The sequence below is a fragment of the Phoenix dactylifera genome, chromosome 2 (assembly GCF_009389715.1).
Source record: "Phoenix dactylifera cultivar Barhee BC4 chromosome 2, palm_55x_up_171113_PBpolish2nd_filt_p, whole genome shotgun sequence".
In the NCBI taxonomy this organism is placed as follows: domain Eukaryota; kingdom Viridiplantae; phylum Streptophyta; class Magnoliopsida; order Arecales; family Arecaceae; genus Phoenix; species Phoenix dactylifera.
Genome location: NC_052393.1, coordinates 18,538,292 through 18,564,254, shown reverse-complemented (window position 1 = coordinate 18,564,254; position 25,963 = coordinate 18,538,292). Strand labels below are relative to the sequence as shown.

At 43.2% G+C, this 25,963-nt stretch overlaps 1 protein-coding gene across 5 annotated transcripts; it reads left to right on the top strand.

The window, feature by feature from the left end:
• Nucleotides 1-20,752: 20,752 nt before the first annotated feature.
• On the top strand, nucleotides 20,753-24,078 carry LOC103721631 (silicon efflux transporter LSI2-like). 5 transcript variants are annotated; one of them, XM_039123582.1, is made up of 3 exons: nucleotides 20,753-20,902; nucleotides 21,419-23,041; nucleotides 23,254-24,078. In XM_039123582.1, the coding sequence occupies exons 2-3, from the start codon at nucleotides 21,845-21,847 to the stop codon at nucleotides 23,461-23,463; spliced, it is 1,407 nt and encodes a 468-aa protein (XP_038979510.1). In that variant the 5' UTR covers nucleotides 20,753-20,902; nucleotides 21,419-21,844; the 3' UTR covers nucleotides 23,464-24,078. The 5 variants fall into 5 exon arrangements, with proteins under 5 accessions (XP_038979510.1, XP_038979508.1, XP_038979507.1 ...); XM_039123580.1 differs by having other exon boundaries at nucleotides 20,862-21,227; nucleotides 23,254-24,077; XM_039123579.1 differs by lacking the exon at nucleotides 20,753-20,902 and adding an exon at nucleotides 20,903-21,250.
• Nucleotides 24,079-25,963: the final 1,885 nt, after the last annotated feature.

The window sequence follows — 25,963 nt, the reverse complement described above, 5'->3', positions numbered from 1 at the left end:
ATTTTTGGATTTGTAATGGTTTAGTGACGGTGATTCTGTCACGGAGTTTCGTGACAGGAATCGGCGCCGTCATTGAGAATTTAGTGACGCGTGTTTTTGTAACCAATTCAGTGACGGAAGCTCCGGTCACAAATTCCGTATTAGTGACCGGAAACATGGTATAGTGACGGGAATTTCCGTCACTATACGCGTGTTTTTTGGTAGTGCAATAAAATTTATTGCAGGGATTAATACTTAATTACGGGGTACTGTTCTATAATAGAACTTGAGTGAAGGGACTAAATAATATATTTGAGGACCTTTACGTAATAAATCTTTCTTATAGGGATCAAACATAAATTACATTGCGGCCGGCGGCCGTTGCGGTGGCCGGGGTCGAGAATCAACCGAGAACAGTCTCGGTTCATGGGGCCAAAACAAAGGGAGGAAAGCATGCTTGATTCGACTAGATCAAAGAGAAATAAGGGAAGAGGGCTTACCGGCAGTTACGATCGGGGAGGGCTCGATCCGGCAGCTAGCAACAGCGGTGGCGCTTGGAACTAAGGGGATGGGTCATAGAATAGGAGAAGGCCGCGAAGGGGATTCGGACGGCGCTCGGCCGGGAGAGCACGCCGGTCACCAGGCAAAGGAGGAGGAAGGAAGGAAGGAAGAGGAGAAGATGGAGGAGAGGGAGGAGGGCTTGAAGGTGGTTTTAGGAGGAAGAGGAAGGGGGTTTTTATCACCCCCTTGTAATAGCTCTCCGCCGCGTGAATCGCGGCGGCCGAGTGAAATCCGCAGCCGTGGATTGGCTGGAGGGGGGTGCCACGGGATGCCCGCGACGCCTTCGCCTCGGTGGCACTCGAAGGAGTTGGAGAGGATCGCAATCCTCTATTCCCGCTCTTCCCAAAAGAGGACGTGGATGAAGTCGGCTGGGGCTGCTGACTTCAGCCCGTATTTCACAACCGGGATGGGGTCAGACCACCCCCTCCCTGACCCGAGACATTTAGGAGATAAGCAGTAATAGGGTGGCCTTTCAGGCCAAACATATATATAGAGAGGCAAATGAAGTTACGGACTAGGTTGCTGCTTACGCGGCCAATCACGCAAAAGGTACGCTATGGGCGACTGAGGGAGAATTGCCTAGGGCACTCCGAAATATTTTGTTTTCTAATTTTATTGGGTGTGTTTGTATCCGAGTGATATAAACTGTCCGCTTAAGCAAACAAAAAAAAAAAAGAAAAAAAAAGAACATGTAATTGTGGGTTCGACAAACCTGTGGTCATGGCTTGTGCTGGCATTAGGTGAGGCTGCGTTAAAACATAAAAATTTGTGGCAAAGCATGGCACATGATGCTTCTAAATTGTTAAGCAAATATTGGGCATGGAGGATCGCTCATATGTGTTGTATGTAGTCAAATATGATTTTAGAAAAATGTGATTTTATTAAAAATTTAGTTTGATCCTTAGGATTGAAACCATGTTATCCAGGTTTGGAGGGAGACTCCGTAACAATTATTAGATAGCTTTTAGATTCACCGCCTGATAAAATTAGATTTTATTCCCGTCTACGGAATTGCTAGCGATTGATGCGTACATTATTTTTTATTAAAGTTTTCTGCATCTACAGAAAAGCTAATAGTATAGTTGACTGAATGACATTTTATATACCCAATCATATTGAAACTATGTTATGGCATTCCATGTCAATCCTTGTTAGTTTATTGTATACCATGGTTTAAAGTAACTTTGACCGTGGAGAATCTGTGGTCAATTTTTCATCTAAAATGGATGCGAGGTTCGTCCAATTAATGTCCATTAATTAAGTACTTCCTTCTATCGTGTTCGTGGCAACAAATTTATCAATCAAAATCGATCCAAATAATGGTTGGTAGGCCCAGGTTATTTCCATGGAAATGCCTACTAAATCCTTTGAAGGTTGGCAATGTCGTTATGTTTTGCTAGCTTGGGGGATTCTTCTTCCCTCCTCCTACAATATTGTAGTCCACTGGAATGTTGGTGGGCTCAAAGTATAGATAAAACCATGATCTTAAATGAAATGGGGATGCACATGAGGTTGATATTCTCTTAAAGTGAAAGACAAATCCAGGGTATGTGAACCTTCCCCACTCTCATCCACATCCATAACAAGTAACGACAGTGCGTCATTTTCATGTTCAATTTTTTTCATATTAATTTTTCCACATGTATCTATCATATTATTAGTTTATTAAAATATTATTTTGATTTGAATATATCAATGGCATACTACTATGAGTCATTACATGTCACTATAGGCAGCAACAACTTTACTAAAGGTATTCGGAAGAGGGTTCCATCTATTTTGGAGTTTATTGATCAGAGATCAGCATATTAATTCAAAAAATTAATTTTATAGATTACGCAATCTACACATCATATGCTTTTAAGAAGATGATTTCTCTCTTATTGTACTACAATATCTAATATTATTAATTTATTAATATATTATTTTGACTCGAATGTATCAATGGCATACAACTGAGTCATTACATGTCACTATAGGCAGCCAACAACTTTACTAGAGATATTCGGAAGAGGGTTACATCTATTTTGGAGTTTGTTGATCAGAGATCACTATATTAATTCAAAAAATTAATTTTATAGATTACGCAATCTACACATCATATGCTTTTAAGAAGATGATTTCTCTCTTATTGTACTACAATATCTAATATTACTAATTTATTAAAATATTTTTTGATTCGAATGTATCAATGGCATAATACTATGAGTCATTACATGTCACTATAGGCAGCCAACAACTTTACTAGAGGTATTCGGAAGAGGGCTACATCTATTTTGGAGCTTATTGATCAGAGATCAGCAGATTAATTCAAAAAATTAATTTATAGATTACGCAATCACATATCATATGCTTTTAAGAAGATGATTTCTCTCTTATTGTACTACAATATCTAATATTATTAATTTATTAAAATATTATTTTGATTTGAATGTATCAATGGCATACTACTATGAGTCATTACATGTCACTATAGGCAGCCAACAACTTTACTAGAGGTATTCAGAAGAGGGCTACATCTATTTTGGAGCTTATTGATCAGAGATCAGCAGATCAATTCAAAAAATTAATTTATAGATTACGCAATCTACCCATCATATGCTTTTAATAAGATGATTTCTCTCTTATTGTACTACAATATCTAATATAATTCTACAACATAAAACAAAAATGTGCCTGTTCATGTATGTTAGTAATAAAAATGCTTCTCAATTATTGGCTCGACAAACAATATCTTTGCATAGGAAAGATATCATAATTTTTTCTTTTGGTCTATTGTTTACCACTAGATATGGCTAATGAGAACCGTTATAAGTTATAACAACTAAAAAACAACTAAAAAACAATTTTTTTTAGTTATTATGAAAAATAAAAATTTTCAAAGTGGCTCCATTATTTTAGAATGTTGTTATTTTTAAAAAACTTAAGGAGCCCAGCATCAGCCGCACAGCTGTACTTGATCCAATGTGGACACCACCCACGTTCGCAGTTTAATAGCTACAGCGCCGTCCATGGTGCGCAGGGGCAGTCGTCCGGATGGACATTGATTATCTGACACGTGTCTCTGGCCGTGTATCCTTATCACCTCATCGACGTGGCCACCGTGCAGGCCGGGGTTTTGGCAACCGGCCAAATCCATTCCTCAAGTGGGGAGGGAAGAGCCACGTGGTTGCGAACAAAGTTGCAAGCAGTTTGGAAGAGTATATCCTATATGAGGTAGGTACTTAGTGTCGAGCGAATGTACCTCGAGGATGATTCATCTGTGGTGATCGATTGGATTCGGAGGGTGGATCGGTATGGGGATGGTCATCCCCTCATCCGGGAGTCTCGTAGGACGACTCAGATGTTGGCTGACTTTTATGTGGTACATGTGTTCAGGAAGGCGAATTGGGCAGCAGACTGTGTCGCCTCCTTCGTCGCCAGGTATTTCGGAGATTTTCTTGGGACGTCTGTATCAAACGTTCCTCCACTTTTGTACTTTTTACTTTCCTGTGATTTGGATGGTTGTACTCACGTTCGATCTATATGAGATGAGTAGCCGCTTTTACCCAAAAAAAAAGGGCCACGTAGTGTAGTGTCGCAGTGGAGCCTGCCTGGGTACAGACTGCAGAGCTCAATTATATTATCTTTACAGGTAGATTTTTGATAATTCGGGATATCTGAGACTCCTCTTCACCTGTGAGCCCTTACTTCTGAATTTTCTCAAGATCAATTTCGATGAATCGGTACTAGATAGAGGAAGGAGAAAAGGCGTTGGTTTTATTATCAAGGATTCGGGTTCGAAGATGGTAGCAGCTGGTGGATGTCAGCTATCTGATACCTCGGTTCTCGGTGCTGAGTTGCAAGCTGCCTGGGCGGGCCTTCGCTATGCACGGCATACTCTGCAGGCTAGCTCGATCATAGTGGAGGATGACTCGTCCACAGTGATCGGATAGATTCAGGGTGGCTCGAGCGGCACAGGAGGGACCACCTCTTGACTAGAGACATTTGGGGTGGATTTACAGGCTAAGCATGTATTTAAGGAGGCCAACAGGGCTGCAGACTAGGTGGCTGCTTATGTAGCCTGCCATTCTGGTGGCACAATATGAACCCGGAAGGAGGAGCTACCTAGGGCCCTTCATGATATTTTGTTTGCTGATTTTATTGGATGTGTTCGTACCTGTGTAGTATGTCTTGCCTGCCTTAGCGCAAAAAAAAAAAAAGAAAAAAAAAAAAAAAAAGAAAGTCACCAAAGTGCATGTGGCAGGCCATGATACGTTAGCTTTGGATAATACGCTCCAACACTAGCTCCGGATCCACTCGCTTCTTTCTGCCGATGGGGAGGCAAGCTGGCTAAGTATTATTTGAGTGGATACTGTCATAATATCACCACAAAAACCAGGCCAAGAGGGACCAGTAAAATGATACCTTTAGTCGACCAAAATAAAGATGACTGTAACTGTGTGAATCTAGGTGGTCCTAGCAGACTAGATCCACCTACGCACATAGATACATATACATGCATTTTTTTGTTCTTTGTTTCATTATTTTGATGCAGCAAGCGTATTGTACATGGCTCTTAGTCAATTATAAATGACTAGTATCTTGCATGACCATAATAGTAGTGAGCATAGTATTTTATGAACTGTATCATGGGAGATTTTGGACATTATTTTCTTCTCGCTTCTAGTTGTATCAAGACTCTAATGGAGGTATAATTATGTCATTTTAGTTGCAAAAAGTCAAGCTACAGAGGATGATTTGGCTACAAAGGACCAATCCAACTGCACGTAGACACGTATGTTTGTATTTTTTCCCTTTGTTTCATGCAGTGAACCTATTGTAAAGGCCTCATGATTAATTAAATGTCGCACTGTATTCGGCATTTGCATAGTGATAATACAGTATAGTGCTTTACACAAAGAAATGTATTATGAGACTACATTTTGGAAGTTAATTATTTTTTTCTCTTCTTGTTGTATTGGGACTCTAAAAAGAGATATGATTTATGTCCTCTTAGTAGAAAAGAGGTCTAGATACAGAAGAAAATTTGGCTACGAAGGAGTAATCCAACTACATAGTCTCGGGCGGTAGGTAGTATCACATGACTCGACCATATCTATGGTTCATTTTAGTGCTACAATGTTCTTTGGTCATATCACAACATGATTAACTAAGATAGCTAAGCCACATTTGAATGAAGTAGACTGGACCAATGCATAGCTTGTTTGTCCTGAACTTGAGCCGCCATAAGATTTACTGCAAGTTCTGAATGCATTCTGATGAAGCCAGAGATTATTATGAGGGATACTTCCACTAGATAATAGTCTGATTTGCATTACCCAAGAGAAAAATGCAGTCATGGTGCATACATGCCACACAAATGGACCAGGGCAGCTATTTGAAAATTGATATACGTACCAACCATGGGGGAAGTATTTTGCTACTCAAAACCCTATGGTTTCTCATGGGTTCAAGCTAGGGATGAGCTTCAAGGCCATGAGGCACAACGAAATTGGGAGGGGCATGGTTTGGCCTGGTTCAAAGAAGTTTTGTGCCATTTGGCCTCAAGTAGAATGATTTGGCACTGTTAAGGCATAGTGCAGGCCTGATTTGAGCAGTTTCACATCATGCAAAATTGGTGCAGGCTCGATTTAAGCAGTTTGGCACAAATGGGCATGGTTCAGCTTAATTCAAGAGAGTGTGCAGTATAGTCCTGGTTGAGAAGCCTTTGTGCAATTGTTGATTATTATTGTTGAGAAACAGTAGTCTCATATCAGATAGGTTAAGAATTTTTGTGGTGCTTATATACTTTTGAGTCCATCCAACAATCTGAGTTTTTGGATAAGAATCCTTCTTGCCTATCGAGACCTCTACACTTTCCCCTTCTTCTTAATAATCTACGTGTCACTCCTTGTCGTGATACTCATACACTCCTAGGCCTATCCATCTAAAATCGTGAGTTTTTAGATATGATCTGAAAAATTATTATCAGGCTTGTAGTAGTTTGGTGAGATACGGACTAACCACTCTTCTCTAAAGTACCAACCTAATTGAGTTTTTTAAATACCATTTTATACATTGCATGGTAGCTCCATAGGTTCATAAAATATTATAGCAAAATCCCATTTTGACATTGATTATTAAATTTACATATATTATATATAAAATATTATATAGATATTTACGGCATAAATATGCTATCGAGTGCTTGCTTGTATAGTATCATGGAAAAAGGAACAAGAGATTCGACCGGACAAATTGTCCTATCTCTTACTTTGGTCCTTGATTAATAGAGCCCTAGTTTCGTAAGCTAGCTTGATTGGGTCATGAAAATTAGCCTATATTTGATCTTAAAAATATAAAATAAAGTAAAATAAAAAAAAATAAATCCATGGTATAACTTCATCCACAAAAAATTACTCCCACATCTCTCCATTCGATTTCTCAGTGACAATTGGACAGCCCAATTGATAATTGTGCTGAATGGATGATGGTGACGAATCCATCTCGAGGACAACCAATGCAGCATCAAGTGGCCTATTTTTTCTCCCTTTCCAACCGAACAAATGACAAAGCCTTCGTCATCTCGCGGTCCTATCCACTGAAGCCAACCTTCAGTCACTTTCCTAGAGAAAAAAAAAAAAACGAACAAAAAAGGCTTTCGGGATTAGGGCTGTTAATGAGCCGAGCTTCTCGGGCTCGGCTCGGTAAAAGGTCGGCTCGGGCTCGGCACGGTAGTCAAACGAGCCCGAGCCCGAGCCCAATATGAGGCTCGTTTACACTCGATTCCGAGCCCGAGCTCGAGCCCGAGCAGCTCACGAGCCCAAACGAACTCTAGTCTTCCACTGAAAAATCTTATTTCAGCAGCATAATTCATAAAAATCTAATCACATAGAGAAAAATAGCTTGTTATCGAGCCCGAGCCTGAGCTCGAGCCCGATTACGAGCCCGAGCTCGGGCTCGTTTTAGAGCTCGTAATTGAAACGAACTTTACGAGCTCAAGCCTGAGCCTTTGCTTTGCCAAGCAAGCCCGAGCTCGAGTCCAAAATAGAGCTCGTTACCGAGCCCGAGCCCAAGCCCGAGCCTGAGCTTCTGTGAAACGAGCCGAGCCGAGCTCTCCCAGGCTCGGGCTTGGCTCGGCTCGTTGACAGCCCTATCCGTGAAACCAACCTGTTTGGTTTTCAGGTTCCTCAGATGTGAAACAACTCAGAGAGGCGATAGGTCTAATACTAGGACTAAGTAATATGGAAAGAAGCAGAGAGATCAGAAAGAGCTAAATAGGTGGAGGATTTGGATAGAAGCATAAGGAGGAACGGTTTGGTGAAGTTAGTTTCCACTCATGGGTTTCAGCGGATCGAGGCAATGAGATATGGATATCTTCCATTGCGAAGAAGGTGCTTCCAATGAACATAATGCACAAGATGTTAAACCAAATGGGACCATTTGAGGCGATTCTGCTTTCATGCTTTCGGAAGCAGCCATTCTTTTGAGGGAGAGCTGGATTTGACCGTTGGGGTGCAAATCGTCTATCAAATCCTTTTCAAATTAGGATTGCTGATGGCGTCTCAGCATACCACAATGAAAAAAATCCAACTATGATAAAAGCTGAAGAAGAAAACAATGTGAAATAGTAGAAATGATAGAAGCTAATTATTTCATGTTTTTGAGTGAAAAAAGATGGTTGGCAATTTCTATGACATTAACATATTTTGAAGTCATTATATTTACTGAGGGCACTATGCAATAATTATCAGTCTGATTAGAAAACATCAATGACTGGCATGCATGCACGCGAATGCGATCTTTGTCACTGTTTAATGTCTGCTGGTACGTTAGGAGGCTTTCCTCTCTTCTTCAACTGTTTGTTGGGTGCAAATTTTTAGGATCGGCTTGTGTGGGTGGTTTAGTTTTCAATTCTAGGCTGCTGCAACTTTGGTGGTCCTTAAACCCTAAAGTCTAAACCGTAAACACTAAAACACTAAATTCTAAAACCCAAAACCCTAAATCCTAAAACTCTAAATCCCTAAATCATAAATCCTAAACCCTAAACCATAAATCCTAAATCCTAAATCCCAAAACCCTAAACCCTAAACCTTAAACAGAAATCCAAAAACTCCAAACCCCTAAACCCCTAACTCTAAACCCTAAACCCTAAAACCCCAAAACCCTAAACTCCTAAACCCTAAACCTAAAATTTCTAAACCCTAAACCCTAAACCCTAAACCTTAACCCCTGTTGTGGTTCAAATCTGGCCCGAGGGTGATCACGCTGGTTGAGCCGAGGGAGCCGTCGGTGTGGAGAGGGGAAGACGGGAACCACCTCCTGCATGACGGCCGCGGACCTGCACAAAGCCTCACCGGTTTTTCCGATGAGGGCCCTCCGACGATCAAGTTAGAGCAGGCAAATTTTGGATCAACCAAGAAAGAGTCCCCTAGGAATAGGGGTGGCAATCGGGTCGGGTCAGGCATAAACAGGTCGGGTTAAATACAGGTCGGGTCAGAAAACTATAAATCTGAACCCGACCTGTTTATTAAACGGGTCAGGAATTGCAAACATGAACCTGACCTGTTTATTAAACAGGTAACCCGACCCGACCCGTTTAACCAGTTTAATAAACAGATAACCTGTTTACCCAACCCGACCCGATCTGTTTAACATGTTTGCCCAACCTGATCCGTTTGACCTTTTTAGACCTGTTTAATCTGTCCAACCCAACCTGTTTAACCTGCCCAACCCGACCTGTTTAGACCTGTTTAGACCCGTTTAACCTGTTTAGACCTGTTTAACCTGTTTAACCCGTTTAACCTGTTTAGACCTGTTTAACCTGCCCAACAGTTAAACGGGTTAAACGGTTTAAACGGGTCAGACATCTAAAACCCGTATCCGACCCAATTAATAAACAGGTTAAACGGATCGACCTGTTTACGATCCGAACCTGTTTAGGCCAAACCCAAACCTGTTTATGGTGGGTCGAACACGGGTCGGGTTGGCGGGTCGGGTCATATTTTGCCACCCCTACCTAGGAATTACCTGATCGAGCTAAGTCTCCATGGAGTGGCCCGGATGTCGGAGGTACTGTCAGTCCCTATCATGAGGGGGTATGGCTCTGAACTGGATGGCGTGCAGCCCAGATGGGCAGGTGACGTGCGGTACAGTCCATTCTTAAGGACGGTAGGACGTTGACAGTCACAACAGGGCATGGCTGGAGTAGTCACGGTGCCGTCTGACTGCTGCTGGCCGGTTATGGAGGCATGACGTGGGTGTGGTGGAGTACGGCCACGTAGGTGGGCGTGGGCCTGCACATGGATGAGGTTGTTGGCGAGGCCGAGCTCGTTAAGTAGTCACGTCCGTCGTTTAGTGAGGCCGGCTTGGTGTAGGCTGGGAGGGCTCGGTTTCCTAGGTTCCGAGGTGTACTCGAGGGAGCGCTCCGAGCCCAAGGGTCGGAGCGTACGCTGTGCATTGCTGGGGTCGGCGTCTCGAACTTTGTCGGGACGGGTCAGCGTTTATTGGGAGGCACCCCGAGCTCGGTCGGGGGAGTCGGCGAATGTCCAGAGTTGGTGGAGTTCTGAGGACGAGCTGGCTCTGGGCCGAAGTGAAGGTTTAGTCATTCGTTGTTGGTATTTACTGGGCCGAAACTGGGTGGCCTTTTAGTTGTGGGCTGGACAATCCGTTTTTCCCTCTATCATTTGCCCCCCACTTCCGAGGTCGAGCTGTCTTGCCGCTCAAACGATGGAAGTAGTCGGACTCCTGATTGTCCAGTACTTTAATTTCATAAGAAGGGGCGCGTACTGGACTGGGTAGGCTTCGACGCACTTCTTGGTTGAGAGCTCGGTGCCGGATTCCTGGTGTCCAAGCTACTAGATTTGTTTTTGGGAGTAGAATTTGCCATGGGAATTTTCTGGGGTTTTACGTAGGTGTCTCTTTCTGGAAAGTGGTTGAATTAGGACGAGAAGGGTTTCGACCATTAATTCCCCATCCTCCGAAGCATTCCTTTCGGAGCATGAAGAGTCGACCATTAATGCTCCCTTCTCCGATGCGTCTCATCCGGTGGAAGGCGGGAGGTCAATCATCAATATTTTGAGCTTCGGAGCGTCCTTCATAATGATCCGCATTTAGTGAAGCGATTCGAAGTGATTTGTTGAGGCCGCCTTAGGGCTCGTTATATAGCGGATTCCGGACCGTATGATCAATTTAGGTCGCTTGATCGGAGCCGCTGCAGTGGCCTATATAAGGCCTAAAGAAGGGGTCGTAGGATCGTTACTTGACCTTCCTCCTGCCTTGGTCTACCTATCGTTGCCGGAGTGTTGGAATTCTCTTCTGAGCGTTCTTGGGAGTTCTCGACTAGCCTTCGCATCATCCATCGTTTTTCCCTTCCGGGGGTTGTTCCTCTTCTTTGCTCATCCATCTTTTTCGGCGAGTTTTCGGGTAAGCATGTTATCCTTTCTTTCGGTCGCTCGGAGAGTTTTTCGATTTTCTCCTCCTTTTTAGTTTCAGAACCTAGGCAATGGACTCGCCAACGAGGGCATCGATGTTCGATGCAGATCCATCGCAAATTCTGGCTTCCTCTGAGGGGGAAGAAGTCGGAATTGAGGTGGGCCCGAGCTCGTATGGAACCGGCTCGCTCATGACCGACGAGGATCTGGGCTCGGTTCGAGCCCGGTTTTTCATTCTTCCGGAGTTCATTCTTGAACTCCCAGACCTTGGGAGCCGAGTTACCAATCCCTCAAACGGTTGGGTCGGAGTGTATATAGATACACTCCAAGCAGGGCTGAGGTTTCCTCTTCATAGGTTCGTGGGCGAGCTTCTAACGACGTATGGCCCGGTGCCCGCGCAGCTTGCCCCGAACTCATGGAGATTAAACATCGGCTTCCTTGCTTTCTGCCTGGCGCACAACCTCCCTTCCTTGGTGAACGTCTTCAGGAGCTGGTTTATATTAAAAGGCAACCCTATAGATAAGGGGTGGTGGTACTTCTCCCTTCGAGGGGGTCGCAAGTTATTCGGAGGCCTGCCCACTTCCATCCATGGATGGAAGGATAGCTTTTTTTTACATTTCTTCCGAGCGGTCGTGGGGATTTAATCCGACCTGGAGCTTTCCGTTGGCCTCAGTAAATAATAGGCTCCTGCAGTTGTCGCAATCCAAGAAGAAAATCCTAGATAGTTTGCTTGGATTGAAAGAGACTCCTTGGCTTACCGACCTGCTCAACGAGGAGGCTTTGGTGAATCTTGGCCTGAGTCCGGCCTGTCCCGAGGGTAAGAGCAATTTGACTTTTTCTACTTTCCTTTTTACATCGAGGATACTGACAAGACTTTTTGTCTTTAGATATTGCAGGGATGATTTTCGACACCAAGACGCTGGTGGCCATCTGTAACAGGAAGAGGGCCGCCCCCGAAGGGTCCGTCTTAAGGGGAGGCCGAAAAAGGCGAGAGTCGCTTCTGGCCATGAGGTCAGGCAGGGAGGAGTTGTTGCTCCCGCCTTGGCCGGGCCCAGCCGGGGGCCCGTAGGAGAGGCCGAGGGACCCCAGTCGACTACTGGGGGGATCTTCCTGCCCAAGCGCTGGTCGCGCCAACCGACCAAGTCCCAGAGATTGCTGCCGCAACTCAACCTTCCGGGCTAGACTCTAAGCCGAGGTGTGGGCCTGGGACTTCGGTTCCTCCCACATTCTCGGCATGTGCCGAGGCCGTGATTCCCTCCAAGGCTCCAACTTTGGAGGGAATTGAGCCGATGATTCCCCAGTTCAGCGGGGAGTCATTGCGGTGCGTACCTGAGGGCGATTCGGTTCTCGAATCCGAAGAGGCCACCCGCGGACTCGTGCGCAGCATCATACTTCCGTGCGACCGTGCACTGATGGAGGGCGATCTTGGTGACCTTGTTGATCATGTCTATTCGGCGAGCATAATGGTAAGTGATGTTCATTCTTTCATCCCTTTTGTTTTGTGGGCGTTTAACTCTCATTGACACTTCCTTTTCTGTGCCAGTCTCTTCACCTGGTTGACGTGTTGATGTCCCACATGCTCGCCGATCGCGAGGAACTGAAGGTACTCCGATTGAGGACGGAGTGTGCCAAGCTCCAAAGTCAAAATGCTGAAGGCCGGGCGGCGTCTGCTGCGCAATGTCGGCAAAAAGCCAAGGGTCGAGTGGCAGCCGCTGAGCAGCAGCGGCACAAAGCCGAGGAGAAAGCTGCTGCCGCCGAACAACGACTTCGGAAGACCAAGAAGAAGGTACGCGCTTCCGAAGCCGTAAAGGATAAGGTTGCTCAGATCCAAGTCATGGAGGCTAAGCACTCCCGAGCCTGCTCTTTTTCAGCAAGCCATATTGCCGAGCTTGAAGTCGCTCTAGCCCGCCTTAGGAGTGAGGCGGAGAAGCGGAAGCTAAAGATCGGGAAGCTCGAGGGCCGGGTGGAATCGTCCGCCCACGAGGCTGTCGAGAAGTTCCGCCAGTCGGGGGAATATATTGCCAAACTGGCGGAAGGGGCTGCTGCCGTCATGATCCAAGATTTCGACAATTGTCGTTTCCAAGTTCAGCAGCTTTGCCCTGGGGTCAACCTCGGCGGCCTTGAACCGAACACGGACGGGGCCGCTAAGGAAGGAGAGGACGCCGCCAAACTTGCTGGCGAGATCGGGTCGAAGACTGCCTTCATAAGGGTCGATGGGATGGAATCATCAGTCATTCCCGAGGCCGACCCTGGAGTTAATTCCACCGCAGCGGGCGGGGATGGTGCTCCCGAAGTTGCAGCTGAGTTGGAGGCCGCGACTAATATTAGTGCGGAAGTTGTCTACGTCGATTGATTTTTATTTTTACTTTTGTAAGGTTGGCCGTTTAGGCCCTTTGTAACTCTTCCGGCCATGAGGTCGGGCACTCTTGTATTCGGCCTTCGGCCTTTTCTTGCAATAAAGTCCTCCTTTTCTTTTAGCAAGTGTTTTGAGTGCACTCTGTCTCGTGCCTGGATATTAAGATTCAAATTATGTGACCCAAACTAGGGCCCGTTTTGCACAGCAGGAGCTGTGCTTAGTACTTGGAGGAACTTCAAGTTTGGTATACCCCTAGGAACGAGCTTGCAGCTCTTCGTTTAATAGTGTGGGCTGTTCCAACTCTTGCCCGGGAGAGCGAAAGAAGCGATCGCAGATTGTCTCAAGGATAGAAGCCTGTCCAGGGGCTACTGTTAACTCAGGGGCATAGATTAGTTCCACCCGAACGTAGAAATTTGCTCGAAGGGCCGAAGCCACCTCAAGACTTAGAAATCCACCTGAGGGGTCGAAGCCACCTTGGGAATAATAAGTTCGGGGATAGACATCTACTCAAACATAGAAATTTGCTCGAGGGGCTGAAGCCACCTCGAGATTTAGAAACCCGCCCGAGGGGCCAAAGCCACCTCGGAAATAATTAGTTCGGGGATAGACATTCACCCGAACGTATAAATTTGCTCGAGGGGCTGAAGCCACCTCGAGACTTAGAAATCCATCCGAGGGGCCGAAGCCATCTCGAGAACAATAAGTTCGGAGATAAACATCCACCCGAATGTAGAAATTTGTTCGAGGGGCCGAAGCTACCTCGAGACTTAGAAATCCACATGAGGGGCCGAAGCCACATCGGGACTTAGAAATCCATCCGAGGGGCGAAGCCACCTCGGGAATAATAAGTTTGGGGATAGACGTCCACTTGAATGTAGAAATTTGCTCGAGGGACCGAAGCCACCTCGAGACTTAGAAATCCACCAGAGGGGCCAAAGCCACCTCGAAAATAATTAGTTCGGGGATAGACATCCATCCGAATGTAAAAATTTACTCGAAGGGCCGAAAGCCATCTCAAGACTTAGAAATCCACCTGAGGGACCGAAGCCACCTCAGGAATAATTAGTTCGGGGATAGACATCCATCCGAACATAGAAATTTGTTTGAGGGGCTGAAGCCACCTCGAGACTTAGAAATCCATCTGAGGGGCTGAATCCACCTTGGGAATAATTAGTTCGGGGATAGACATCCACCCGAACATAGAATTTTGCTCGAGGGGCCGAAGCCACCTCAAGACTTAGAAATTCGTCCAGGGGGCCGAAGCCACCTCGAAAATAATTACTTCGGAGATAGACATCCATCCGAACGTAGAAATTTGCTCGAGGGGCCGAAGCCATCTCGAGACTTAGAAATTCGTCCGAGGGGCCGAAGCCACCTCGGGAATAATTAGTTAGGGGATAGACATCCATCCGAACGTAGAAATTTGCTCGAGGGGCCAAAGCCACCTCGAAAATAATAAGTTCGGGGATAGACATCCACCCAAACGTAGAAATTTGCTCGAGGGGTCAAAGTCACCTCGAGACTTAGAAATCCATCCGAGGGGCCGAAGCCACCTCGGGAATAATAAGTTCGGAGATAGACATCCACCCGACCGTAGAAATTTGCTCGAGGGGCCGAAGCCACCTCGAGACTTAGAAATCCATCCGAGGGGCCGAAGCCACCTCGGAAATAATTAGTTCGGGGATAGACATCCATCAGAATGTAGAAATTTGCTCAAGGGGCCGAAGCTACCTCGAGACTTAGAAATCCACCCAAGGGGCCGAAGCTACCTCGGAAATAATTAGTTCGGAGATAGACATCCATCCGAACGTAAAAATTTGCTCGAGGGGCCGAAGCTCTCTCGAGACTTAGAAATCCACCCGAGGGGCCGAAGCCACCTCGGGAATAATTAGTTCGGGGGATAGACATCCATCCGAACGTAAAAAATTGCTCGAGGGGCTGAAGCCACCTCGAAACTTAGAAATCCACTTAAGGGACCGAAGCCACCTTAGAAATAATTAGTTCAAGAATAGACATCCACCCGAACATCTTGTGGCTCCTCATGTCATATGATTCGCGCTGCCGGGATGTTGAATGTGCGCCGAGCCTCCTAAGATTCTTTAGAGACATCTCAAAAGAATTTCAGAAGATAACTTCATTAGGTTACGGCCTAAGGGAGAAAGCCCTGACTTGAAGGGGGCCAAGGTCCTCCCTTGGAGGTGTAATTTACAACCATGGTCATCAGCCTCAGGCAGGTGAGCGTGGCGTCTCCCTGGCCCCTTTGGGCCAGGGCGGCATCAACGTGAGGTTCATAGGTGGAGCGTTAGTAATGTCTGCACTAGGGCGTCCATCATCGGGTCCGTCGGATGGTCCCGAAGTCCGCCCCTTAGGTTTCGCTCTGCTGGTTGGCCTGCCGATGAATCGGCTTAGATGGCCCTGGCGAACGATCACTTCGATCCTATCACGGAGCTGATAGAAATCCTCCATGTCATGGCCGTGGTCTCGGTGGAAGCGGCAGTACTTGCCCGCGTGCTTCCGTGATTTGGACGGTCGCATCTTCGGAGGAGATTGGAGGTAGCCGCAGCCCTCGATTACCGTGAGGATTTGGGCTCGAGAGGACGTAAGAGGAGTATACTCCTCAAAACTTCGGTGGAAGAGGTGATCTTTGGGGGGACCGGCTTCTCGATCGATAACACTCCTCGCGGAGTTCCGTGATCTGATCCCAAAGCATTTGGATTTGCCGCCCCGCTTCCTCGACCTTCTTGTCGAGTTCGGTGATTGATGGAGCTCCAGCTGGATGAGGAGTTTGGATAACCACGGCCAGGGTTTGGACTTACTGGGCGAGCAAATAGAACTATCCTGGCTGGATTTAAGAGGTTTGGTTCGCAGGGACAGGTGATGCAGGAGGTGGACCTTGGAGAGAGCAGTCGGGCATTGATTCCCGGTTGCTCGATGCATTTGGGGCCCCTTGGCTCATTATCCTCGCGATCACAACTCAGGCCCTTCCTCTAGCGCCAAATATGTTATGGTTCAAATCTGGCCCGAGGGTGATCACGCTAGTTGAGCCGAGGGAGCCGCCAGTGTGGAGAGAGGAAGATGGAAACCACCTCCTGTGTGACAGTCATGGACCTGCACAAAGCCTCACCGATTTTTCCGGTGAGGGTCCTCCGACGATCAAGTTAGAGCAGATAAATTTTGGACCAGCCCAAAGAGAGTCCCCTAGGAATTACCTGACCGAGCTATTTATAGCCTCGGTGGAGTGGCCCGGGTGTCGGAGGTACTGTCAGTCCCCATCATGAGGGGGTATGGCTCTGAACCGGATGGCATGCAGCCTAGATGGGCAGGTGACGTGTGGTACAACCCATTCTTAAGGACGGTAGGGTGTTGACAGTCAAAGTAGGGCATGGCCGGAGTAGTTACGGTGCCGTCTGACTGCTGCTGGCCGGTTATGGAGGCATGATGCGGTAGTGTGGTGGAGTTCGGCTGCGTAGGTAGGCATGGGCCTGCACATAGATGAGATTATTGGCGAGGCCGAGCTCGTTAAGTAGTCACATCATGCGTTTAGTGAGGCCGACCTGCTGTAGGTTGGGAGGGCTCGGTTTTCTGGGTTTTGAGGTGTACTCAAGGGAGCGCTCGGAGCCTGAGGGTCGGAGCGTACGCTGTGCATTGATGGGGTCGACATCTCGAACTTTGTTAGGACGGCTCGGCATTTATCGGGAGGCACCCCGAGCTCGATCGGGGGAGTCGGCGAATGTCTAGAGTTGGTGGAGTTCCGAGGATGAGCTGGCTCTGGGCCGAAGTGAATGTTTAGTGATTCGTCATTGGTATTTACTGGGCCGAAACTGGGTGGCCTTTTAGTTGTGGGCTGGATGATCCATTTTTTCCTCTATCAATCCCTAAACCCTAAACCATAAACCATAAATCATAAACCCTAAGACCCCAAACCCCAAACCCCACTCTCAAAACACCAAACCCAAAATACTAGACCCCAAACCATAAATCCTAAAACCCCAAACCCTAAATCCTAAAATCATAAATCCTAAACCCTAAATCTCTAAACCCTAAACCAATAATCCTAAACCCTAAATCTTAAACAGAAATCCAAAACCCCCAGACCCCTAAACCCTAAACCCTAACCCCTAAACTCTAAACCCTAAACCCTAAAAACCTAAACTCCTAAACCCCTAAACCCAAAATCTCTAAATCCTAAAAGCTGAACCCGAAACCCTAACCTCTAAATCCTAAACCACCGTAAACCCTAAACCCTAAATCATAAACCCTAAAACCCCAAACCCCAATCTCAAAACACCAAACCCAAAATACTAAACCCCAAACCATAAACCCTAAAACCCTAAACCCCAAACCTCAAACCCTCAATTGTAAAATCATAAATCCTAATCTTAAATCGTAAATCCTAAACCAATAATCCTAAACCCCAAACCCTAAATCCTAAACTCTAAACCCTAAAACCCTAAACCCTAAAACCCTAAACCGTAAACCATAAATCCTAAACTCCAAACCCTTAAACCCTAAACCCCAAAACCCTAAACCGTAAACCATAAATCTTAAACTCCAAACCCCTAAACCCTAAACCCCAAACCTCTAAACATTAATCCCTAGACCCTAAAACTCTAAACTCCTAAATTCCTAAATCTCTAAAATCCTAAACCCTAAAACCCTAACCCCTAAACCCTAAACTCCAAACCCTAAAACCCTAACCTCTAAACCCTAAACCCTAAATCCTAAACCAACAAACGAACACATACCATGTAGAGCCTATCAATTTAGTTGTGTGGTATACCATATGCGTTCCCTTCAATCAGGGGATGATGATCCTTTGTACTCGATATATCATGTTGTGATCTGAACGAGATATTGCATTCCCACCAACACTATAAATAAGAAGCAAAATATTCTATTACAAAATCTAGTTTCTCCATAAATATTATGGGCAATGAAATTAGATGTCAGTCAAGATTAGTGGCTAAATATACTTTACAATGACCAAGGTACTCCATATCTTGGCTGATATGAAACTAGATATATTAAAACATAAATTGTAATAGCAAATATGGTTTCGTTCATTGTTAATAAAAAGAATGCTGCAGCCTGCAATAAACTAAAGTATTTGTTAATCTTAATCAAGACACAGGGTTAAGGAAATTTTAGAATTATCAAGACTTTACATATGATGACAGAGATATTTGTCAATCATTCATATTTTTTATGAAGTGAAGTTGATTGGTTCACCTGTCTTTAATTTTACCGAAAAATAATGACTTAATGATAGAGATATTAAGATAACGGCTTATATAGAAAGACAAAATTGACCGCCGCTCCCACACATTGATGTTAGTGTTCAGTGATGTATTAGCCTATTGTCAGATAGTGGAAAATGAAAATTAAAAAAAAAACTATAATATACTAAATAATTTCTCAAATATATTACTTTACATCAAGGTAATCTGAGCAAAGGTTTTACATATCTTATGAATGAGTATACCTAATAACAATAGCCGCTTGGCTCCACTTCAAGTAATTTGGTTGAAATTCAGAGGCAAAAAAGCTTGTAATTATATTTTTGGGCAAGTTATCCACTTCTGAGATAAATTTCTAGTGGCGCCTCCCAAGATACAGGAATGCCACAAGCAGACGTATCTACTAGATCTGCTGAATCTTGGTGAGCTTAAGCTTAGTGCAACCATAGGAAGGAAGAGATATAACTATAGAAAGAAAAGAAATCATACCCTACACTGCATGCACCATATGGCTATGCACGCCGCCAATCACAACCACTCGTTTTTATGGGCTACTTCATTCATCGAGTGCTCATCTCGCTGCACTGCTACAGAAACGAATGACTGTGATTATCAGCGTGCCCGACTATGTGGTGCACGTGGTGTAGGATATAATTTCTCATAGAAAAAAGGTCTTCTAATGGAGCCATAGTCACAATGATGCCTTTGTCTTCCAAAAAGATGATAATCCTCCAATGGCATCTTCCCTTACTGAATGGGAGGCAACTTTGAATCCCAGCAGGCATATAGACGGCTTTAACCACATGATTAATATGTCATGGATCAGTGCATGTTTGAAGCAATGGCTCATTAGCATGGGTCAATTTAGTTCAAGTTGGCATAGGTTAGTGTGGTTTAACATGTTTCAAGAGTGCAATTTAGTCCTGATACAAAATGCATAAACAGCTTTGAGATTCGTACATGGCAGATTATGCCGATCGCTTGTTGGTGGAGCAACAAGGATCATCTGTTTTGTGCAATCTATGGATGTTACCATGTTCAAGTGAAAACTCTGGTTTCCATTTCATGGTAAACCTAAACCATATACTACAACAGAAACTTTGATGTTGCTCTTGTCGTGGTTCAGGTGTAGCTTAGTATCTATTTCATCTAAAAGACTAATCCACCACCACCACCACTCGTAGGTACTAGTATGATAGTTTTGTAGTCTCTCATAATCATGCTCTTCCCATCAAAGCAACAAATATAAAAGCAATTAAAATAAAAGGCAAGTTTTTAGACTTTACTAGAGCTTTTGGAAATAATATTTCTACATAGTTTTATGAACTAGTAATTGGGACGACATGTCATGCACGCCTATAAGATAAATTAATGAAATGCTCTTGTTCATGACTAAGATATAAATGTATATCTTTTTGAATATCAATTATTCATAATTTGTCTCTATTAAATAGTCAACAACAAATAATTCAAGCACCAATATTACCTTTTTTTTTTTTTTTTTGCTCGTACGATGATGATAGAAAAGTCGTGGAAAAGGACACATACAAAGATTATTTTTTTATATATGAATCAAATGATTGATTTGTTGGCAAAAAGATGGTCGATAAAATGAATGCAAGAGATATTTTATTAGATTTGTATCCTAACTAACACAATAAAAATATAAATGATTATAATTTAATAAATATTTAATAATAAATAAAATATATTTTTGTCATAGATGTATATATATTTTTAATTTTTCATCACCTTTTTTGCTTATAGAAACATGATAAAAAAATATTTTTTAAAAATTTGGGATCAAAAAAAGGAAAGCAGACAAAAAATAATTCTTTGTATACAAAAAAGATGATTGATTTGTGGGCCGATGTTAATATATATAATATGCGAATGTGAGATAAATTTTACTAGAATAATTTACTGACTAACTCCATGAAAAATATTTTTAGAATAAATAATTAAAAATTTAATAATCATTTAACAATAAATGGAAAATATTTTTTATAATAGAAGAAATATATATATATTTTTATATGGTATCTTAAAATTTAAAAATAATTTTTTACTTTAATTTAATGAACGTAGAGCAAAGAGATCAAGAGTAAAAGGGTAGGATATGTTGAGCGGCCATGGATGAAGGATTTTGACTGGGGGTGTAGGGGGTACGTACGCTCACATGGCCGCGAGTGGGACAGCGCTAACGCTGAAGGTCGACGAATGGAGACAAGGAGAGCGAGATAAGCTCTTGCGCTCGCATGACCCCACTCGGCAATGTTACGTGCAGAACAGCTCTGTAGCTCACAGTCTCTTTTTATGGCAGCTGATTAGAGCGAGGCTCCCTGGCCTCGAAGGTGAGTCGGCGACTACCGTCTTCCTCCCTCTTTTCCGTGAACATATGTTCCATAACTAAATGCCAAAGATTTTGGATCATTGCCTCTCATTTTTTTCTTCCACTTGGAGAGGTTTAGGGGTCGTTTCGCAGGGATGCGGACATCAGTGCTGCAACAAACTGATTGCTGTGCTTTGATTTACTTGGGGACATTTTAGTTCCCTTGAGGGATCTTGAGCGTGTACACGACCCAAAGAAGTGGATAAAATTCGATGGTTTCGAGTTTCTGGATTCTGGGATTTGTTATAAAAGGGGGGTTGTGTTCTTTGATTGGAGATGATGCTCATGTGAGCTTTTCTTGTTGGTTAAGGTTCTTATGCCTCTGTATGGCATTTCTCTTTATGTTGCAGTATTAATTTTTAGTTTTTTAGTTTTTATTTTTATTTTTTAGTGGATTCTCCCTCTCTCTCTCTCTCTCTCTCTCTCTCTCTCTCTCTTTTTCTTCAATTGATGGGGTTCTGGCTTCTCTGTTTTGCAGGAGGATGGAAATGGAAGCAGCCACTGGAGCTTTTCTCGATCTTTGAGCCTTTTCTTTTAATAGTTCTCTACTTGTCATCACCTTCTCTTTTCTTTTTTTGAGCCACTGGTGGTAATGGTCTCGAGAATAACGGTGGAGGGGCGCGGAGGTTTCCAGTCATTTTGTTTTCCTTAGACTTCCATTTTCAGAAAACTACGATTTTTTTGATCAAAGATTTTGCTGTGATTTTAAGTTTCCCCACTTTGTTAAGGTCTTGGAAGCACTTGGTCTTCTGTCACAGCTTAGTTAGAGGGTGTACTGGAGTGGTTGTGTTTTTCAGCATCGTAGGATATCGAATGCAAAAGATTAGCTTGCTAGAAGTTACAGAAATTGCTCTCACTCTGTTGCTTTAGATCCGGAGGAGGTTAACCTTCTAAAATCATAAAAATGGCCATGGCAGGTCCGGTAAAAGTAGTCTTAGGCTCTGTTGCCTTTGGGATTTTCTGGATCTTGGCTGTTTTCCCTGCAGTTCCCTTTCTACCAATTGGGAGAACTGCAGGCTCTCTCCTTGGTGCGATGCTCATGGTCATCTTCCGAGTCATATCACCTGATGAAGCCTACGATGCGATCGATCTTCCAATTCTTGGCCTCCTCTTTGGAACCATGGTCGTCAGTGTCTTTCTTGAAAGAGCTGACATGTTTAAGTATCTGGGTAAATTGCTCTCATGGAAGAGTAGAGGTGGTAAAGACTTACTCTTTCGAATTTGTCTCATCTCTGCCATAGCAAGTGCTCTATTTACGAATGATACCTGTTGTGTCGTCCTTACCGAGTTCATCCTAAAGATTGCTAGACAGAACAATCTACCACCACAACCTTTTCTTCTAGCCCTTGCTTCTAGTTCAAACATTGGATCTGCTGCAACTCCGATTGGTAACCCACAAAATCTAGTCATAGCTGTTCAAAGTGGAATCTCCTTTGAACGGTTCTTGTGGGGAATTCTTCCAGCTATGATTGTTGGAATTCTTGTGAATGCCTCCATCCTCCTAGTCTACTTTTGGAAGTTATTATCAATAGAGAAGGATGAAGAAGTGGTATCAACAGCAGGAGATGTTGTGGCGGAAGATGATGTGACTTTGCACCGGTTTTCACCGGCGACAATGTCGCATGTTACTTCTGTGAATTCTCAGGAGTTTGGTTCAGCAATTGATGCTGTTGTGCTGAATGGGGACTTTGGGCGCACTGATAGTCAACGAAGTAGGACCAATAGCATTGATATCGACATACAAACTGCCTCAAGTGGTGGAATTGAGTCCATGAGGGCCTCAAATGCATCAAGGGAAGTGGCAGAGGGTGCTGCAATTTCTCTGAGAAGAGATCAAGCTGTGTCCTCAAGGAGGATTCTGAGAGGTACTAGCAATTTGAGAAATATTCCGAGAGAAAATGCTTCAGTCCAAGCTTCAGATGAGAAGGAGGGTTCAATTGAGAGGTGGAAGAGGCTATGGTGGAAGACATGTGTCTATCTTGTGACTATGGGAATGCTAGTTGCTCTTTTAATGGGACTTAACATGTCCTGGAGTGCAATTACTGCTGCTCTTGCTCTTGTGGTGCTCGATTTCAAGGATGCACGCCCGTGCCTGGAGAAGGTAATTTATACATTTACATGTTTTAATCTTCTGCAACAAAAATTGTCGTGTGAAAAATTAATATGATGAATGCAATTGCTGTCATTGCGGCATGCTCTGCTTTATGAACATGAATCTAACTTTCTCGAAGTTGAAAGTTTTCATCAACTATTGTTGTTACTTTTCCCCATGTATGGCTCTTTTCTGAACTGATTTTCTGTTCCTTTCGCAAGAAGCAGGTTTCATACTCCTTATTGATTTTCTTTTGTGGGATGTTCATAACCGTTGATGGATTTAACAAGACTGGAATACCAAGTGCTTTATGGGAACTTGTTGAACCACATGCACGTATTGATAGTGCTGGTGGTGTTGCACTGCTCTCTCTGGTGATTCTCGTCCTCTCAAATGTTGCCTCCAATGTGCCCACTGGTAAGTCCTCCTAGGCAAGGGTTTTTGATGATCAAAAAGTTTTACTTAGTAACAGCGATCAACTTCTTGGTGTTTGTGAACAGCTTTTTGATTGCATGTTGCTTTTCAGTAACATATGTATAACTTGCATGTGTTCCCCTAATTTTGTTATTATCTGCTGGAAGTCAGATGCATAACATCATTTAGAGCATATCTTTCAACACGAAGTAATATCAAACAAGTCCAACCACAAGTATGTTGCAATTTTTTTCTTTTAGGGAAATAAGTATGTTGCAATTTGAAACAGGATTTTTCCATGTTTGGAATTGGCAATGAGGTGTTTAGTCCTTGTAAACTGTCATAATTGTATTCAATAAAGGTGCTTGCTTTGGGACAATACTAAAAGCATCAGGGAAAGGGTTTGAGGGCTGGAGGACAGTAGTGACTGCCCATGGGGAATATTCTGCTCATCATAACAAATTTTTCAGTACAATCAAAAGCTTAATTTTTCTTTACAATCAAAAGCTTAATTCTTCTTTCATTGAGTTATCCAGAGTTGCCTTTCATAATTTTCATGTGTTTTCCTTGTTTTTTCTTTGTTTTCCATTCTATGTCTTAATTCTTCCTTGGTGAGGCAATGAGGGAGCAAAAATACAAGGTAGGGCGGCATGCTGAATAATAAATTTTTAAGTCAATATTTTGGATTTTGGGGGGGGGGGGGGGGGGGGGTGTTGGATATTATATGGACTTAGTAGTACAGAATGTGTGATTACTAAGATAGCAAGCTATTTCAAACCTTCAAGTTTAAACGGTAGGAGAAGAAGAAAAGTGGGGAATCTGGAATTTTCAGAGGCAGTTAGGTTTTGTTAAATGACTTGAAAGTGTGGATGTGCAGTAGCTCCAAATTGTGGATGGATGAAGCTCAACCCTTGAAAAACTTCTCAAAATTTCTACCAAGAAATGAGAGAAGTATTAAATGAGAAACACTGCATGCATGTTGAAATCTTCCTTTGATGGAAGTTTTTTACAAGGTTATGGATTTTAAATTTTCTAGTAGCTTATAGAAAATATCAGAAAGATTATCATTTAGTAAAGATCATGTGCATGTATTGTAAAGATCAAGGATGTTAACTCATGAGGGGCTTTTCTAGGTAGTAGTCATGTTTCAGGCTGCATCCTTAGTACTGGTGAGACCATGAAATCATCAATTTGAGAAGGAAAAGTGCAGACACAATTGATGTTATACACCTTTGTCATTTGCTATTTAGAAAAGGGAAATTGAGAGATTGTCATTTCTAATTTTAGTCAAAACAAGGCAGTAAAAAATCAATCATTCCTTGCTTATATGGACAATCAGCATGATTAAGTCAATGTTTATGGTGGCATATGATTCTAGGCAATTTTGACTTCTAATGCTTGTTTTATTTCTAGAAAATAAGTTCGAAGCTAGTGCTTAGATGAGATTTGGAAGTTCGAAAATGTTTCACACTTAAAAAAAGATGTGAGGGTTCATTATACTATAATGTAACAGAGCATGATCGGTGGTTTAGAGACTAATAGTAACTAGTATTTTCTATTTTTTTCATGCTCCATTTGTTTACTTCAAAGGATTCATGGTTAACAAGACATGACATGGACATAGGTATGGAATATGGGTATGATTTTGGAAGAAGAAAGTTTAAATAATTATTGTTAAGGCTTGACATACATCATTGATGCGGTTCCTAATAGCTTATGCTTTTTTTGGCCCGGTGCTTATCTAACGTCAACTTAGAGCCAAAAGTCATGAGTTCAAATCCCCTCTTAAGTTGTATTTTTCTTTAATTAACTTTTTGGTTTTGCTGAGTTGTTGTCTTGGCTTGCTTCTGGTTGTTATCTGAGTTGGTCTTGATTAGTTCACTATCTTGAGTTGTTCTTAAGATCTGACAAATATTGTAGATCCCTTTCCTGGATATTTAAACTTTTGAGTTCTAGTGGTTAGTTAATATGGTATAAGAACTGAAGGTCAAGGGTTGAAATCTCCCTTTAGGCCATTTTTCTATAAATCACCTGTTTGTTATCTGGAATCTTTTCTTCTGTTGACTCCTAGTCTCCTTCCCATTATTATCTTGAGTTGTTCTTCATTCATTTGTTATCTTGAGATGTTGTTAAGGGAAAACTGATACACATTTGGACCCCTTACCTAATAAGTTAAGCTTTTGGAGTCTAGTGGTTAGTTTGGTGTTAAACAATATGATATTTTGACATTTTTGGGGTTATGTCTTGTTTCTTTGTTGAGGGGTGAAAAGACTAAATAATGAATTGCCGATTTCAGCATAGACTAATGAGTCTGACTCTTTGGAAAAGAGGAGGTTAAGGAGTTAGTTGTCGACTTAGATATGATGTCGTGGGGTGTAGTGGGGCCCCATAGATAAAATAGAAGTAAATTGGATAGATTTCACTTTTGGACTCTGTCAGTGCTTTTAGTGGGAGCTAAACAAAGGAAGAGGTGAACAAAAGAAGATGAGAGAGAAAGAGAAGGTAGTGAGAAGAAAG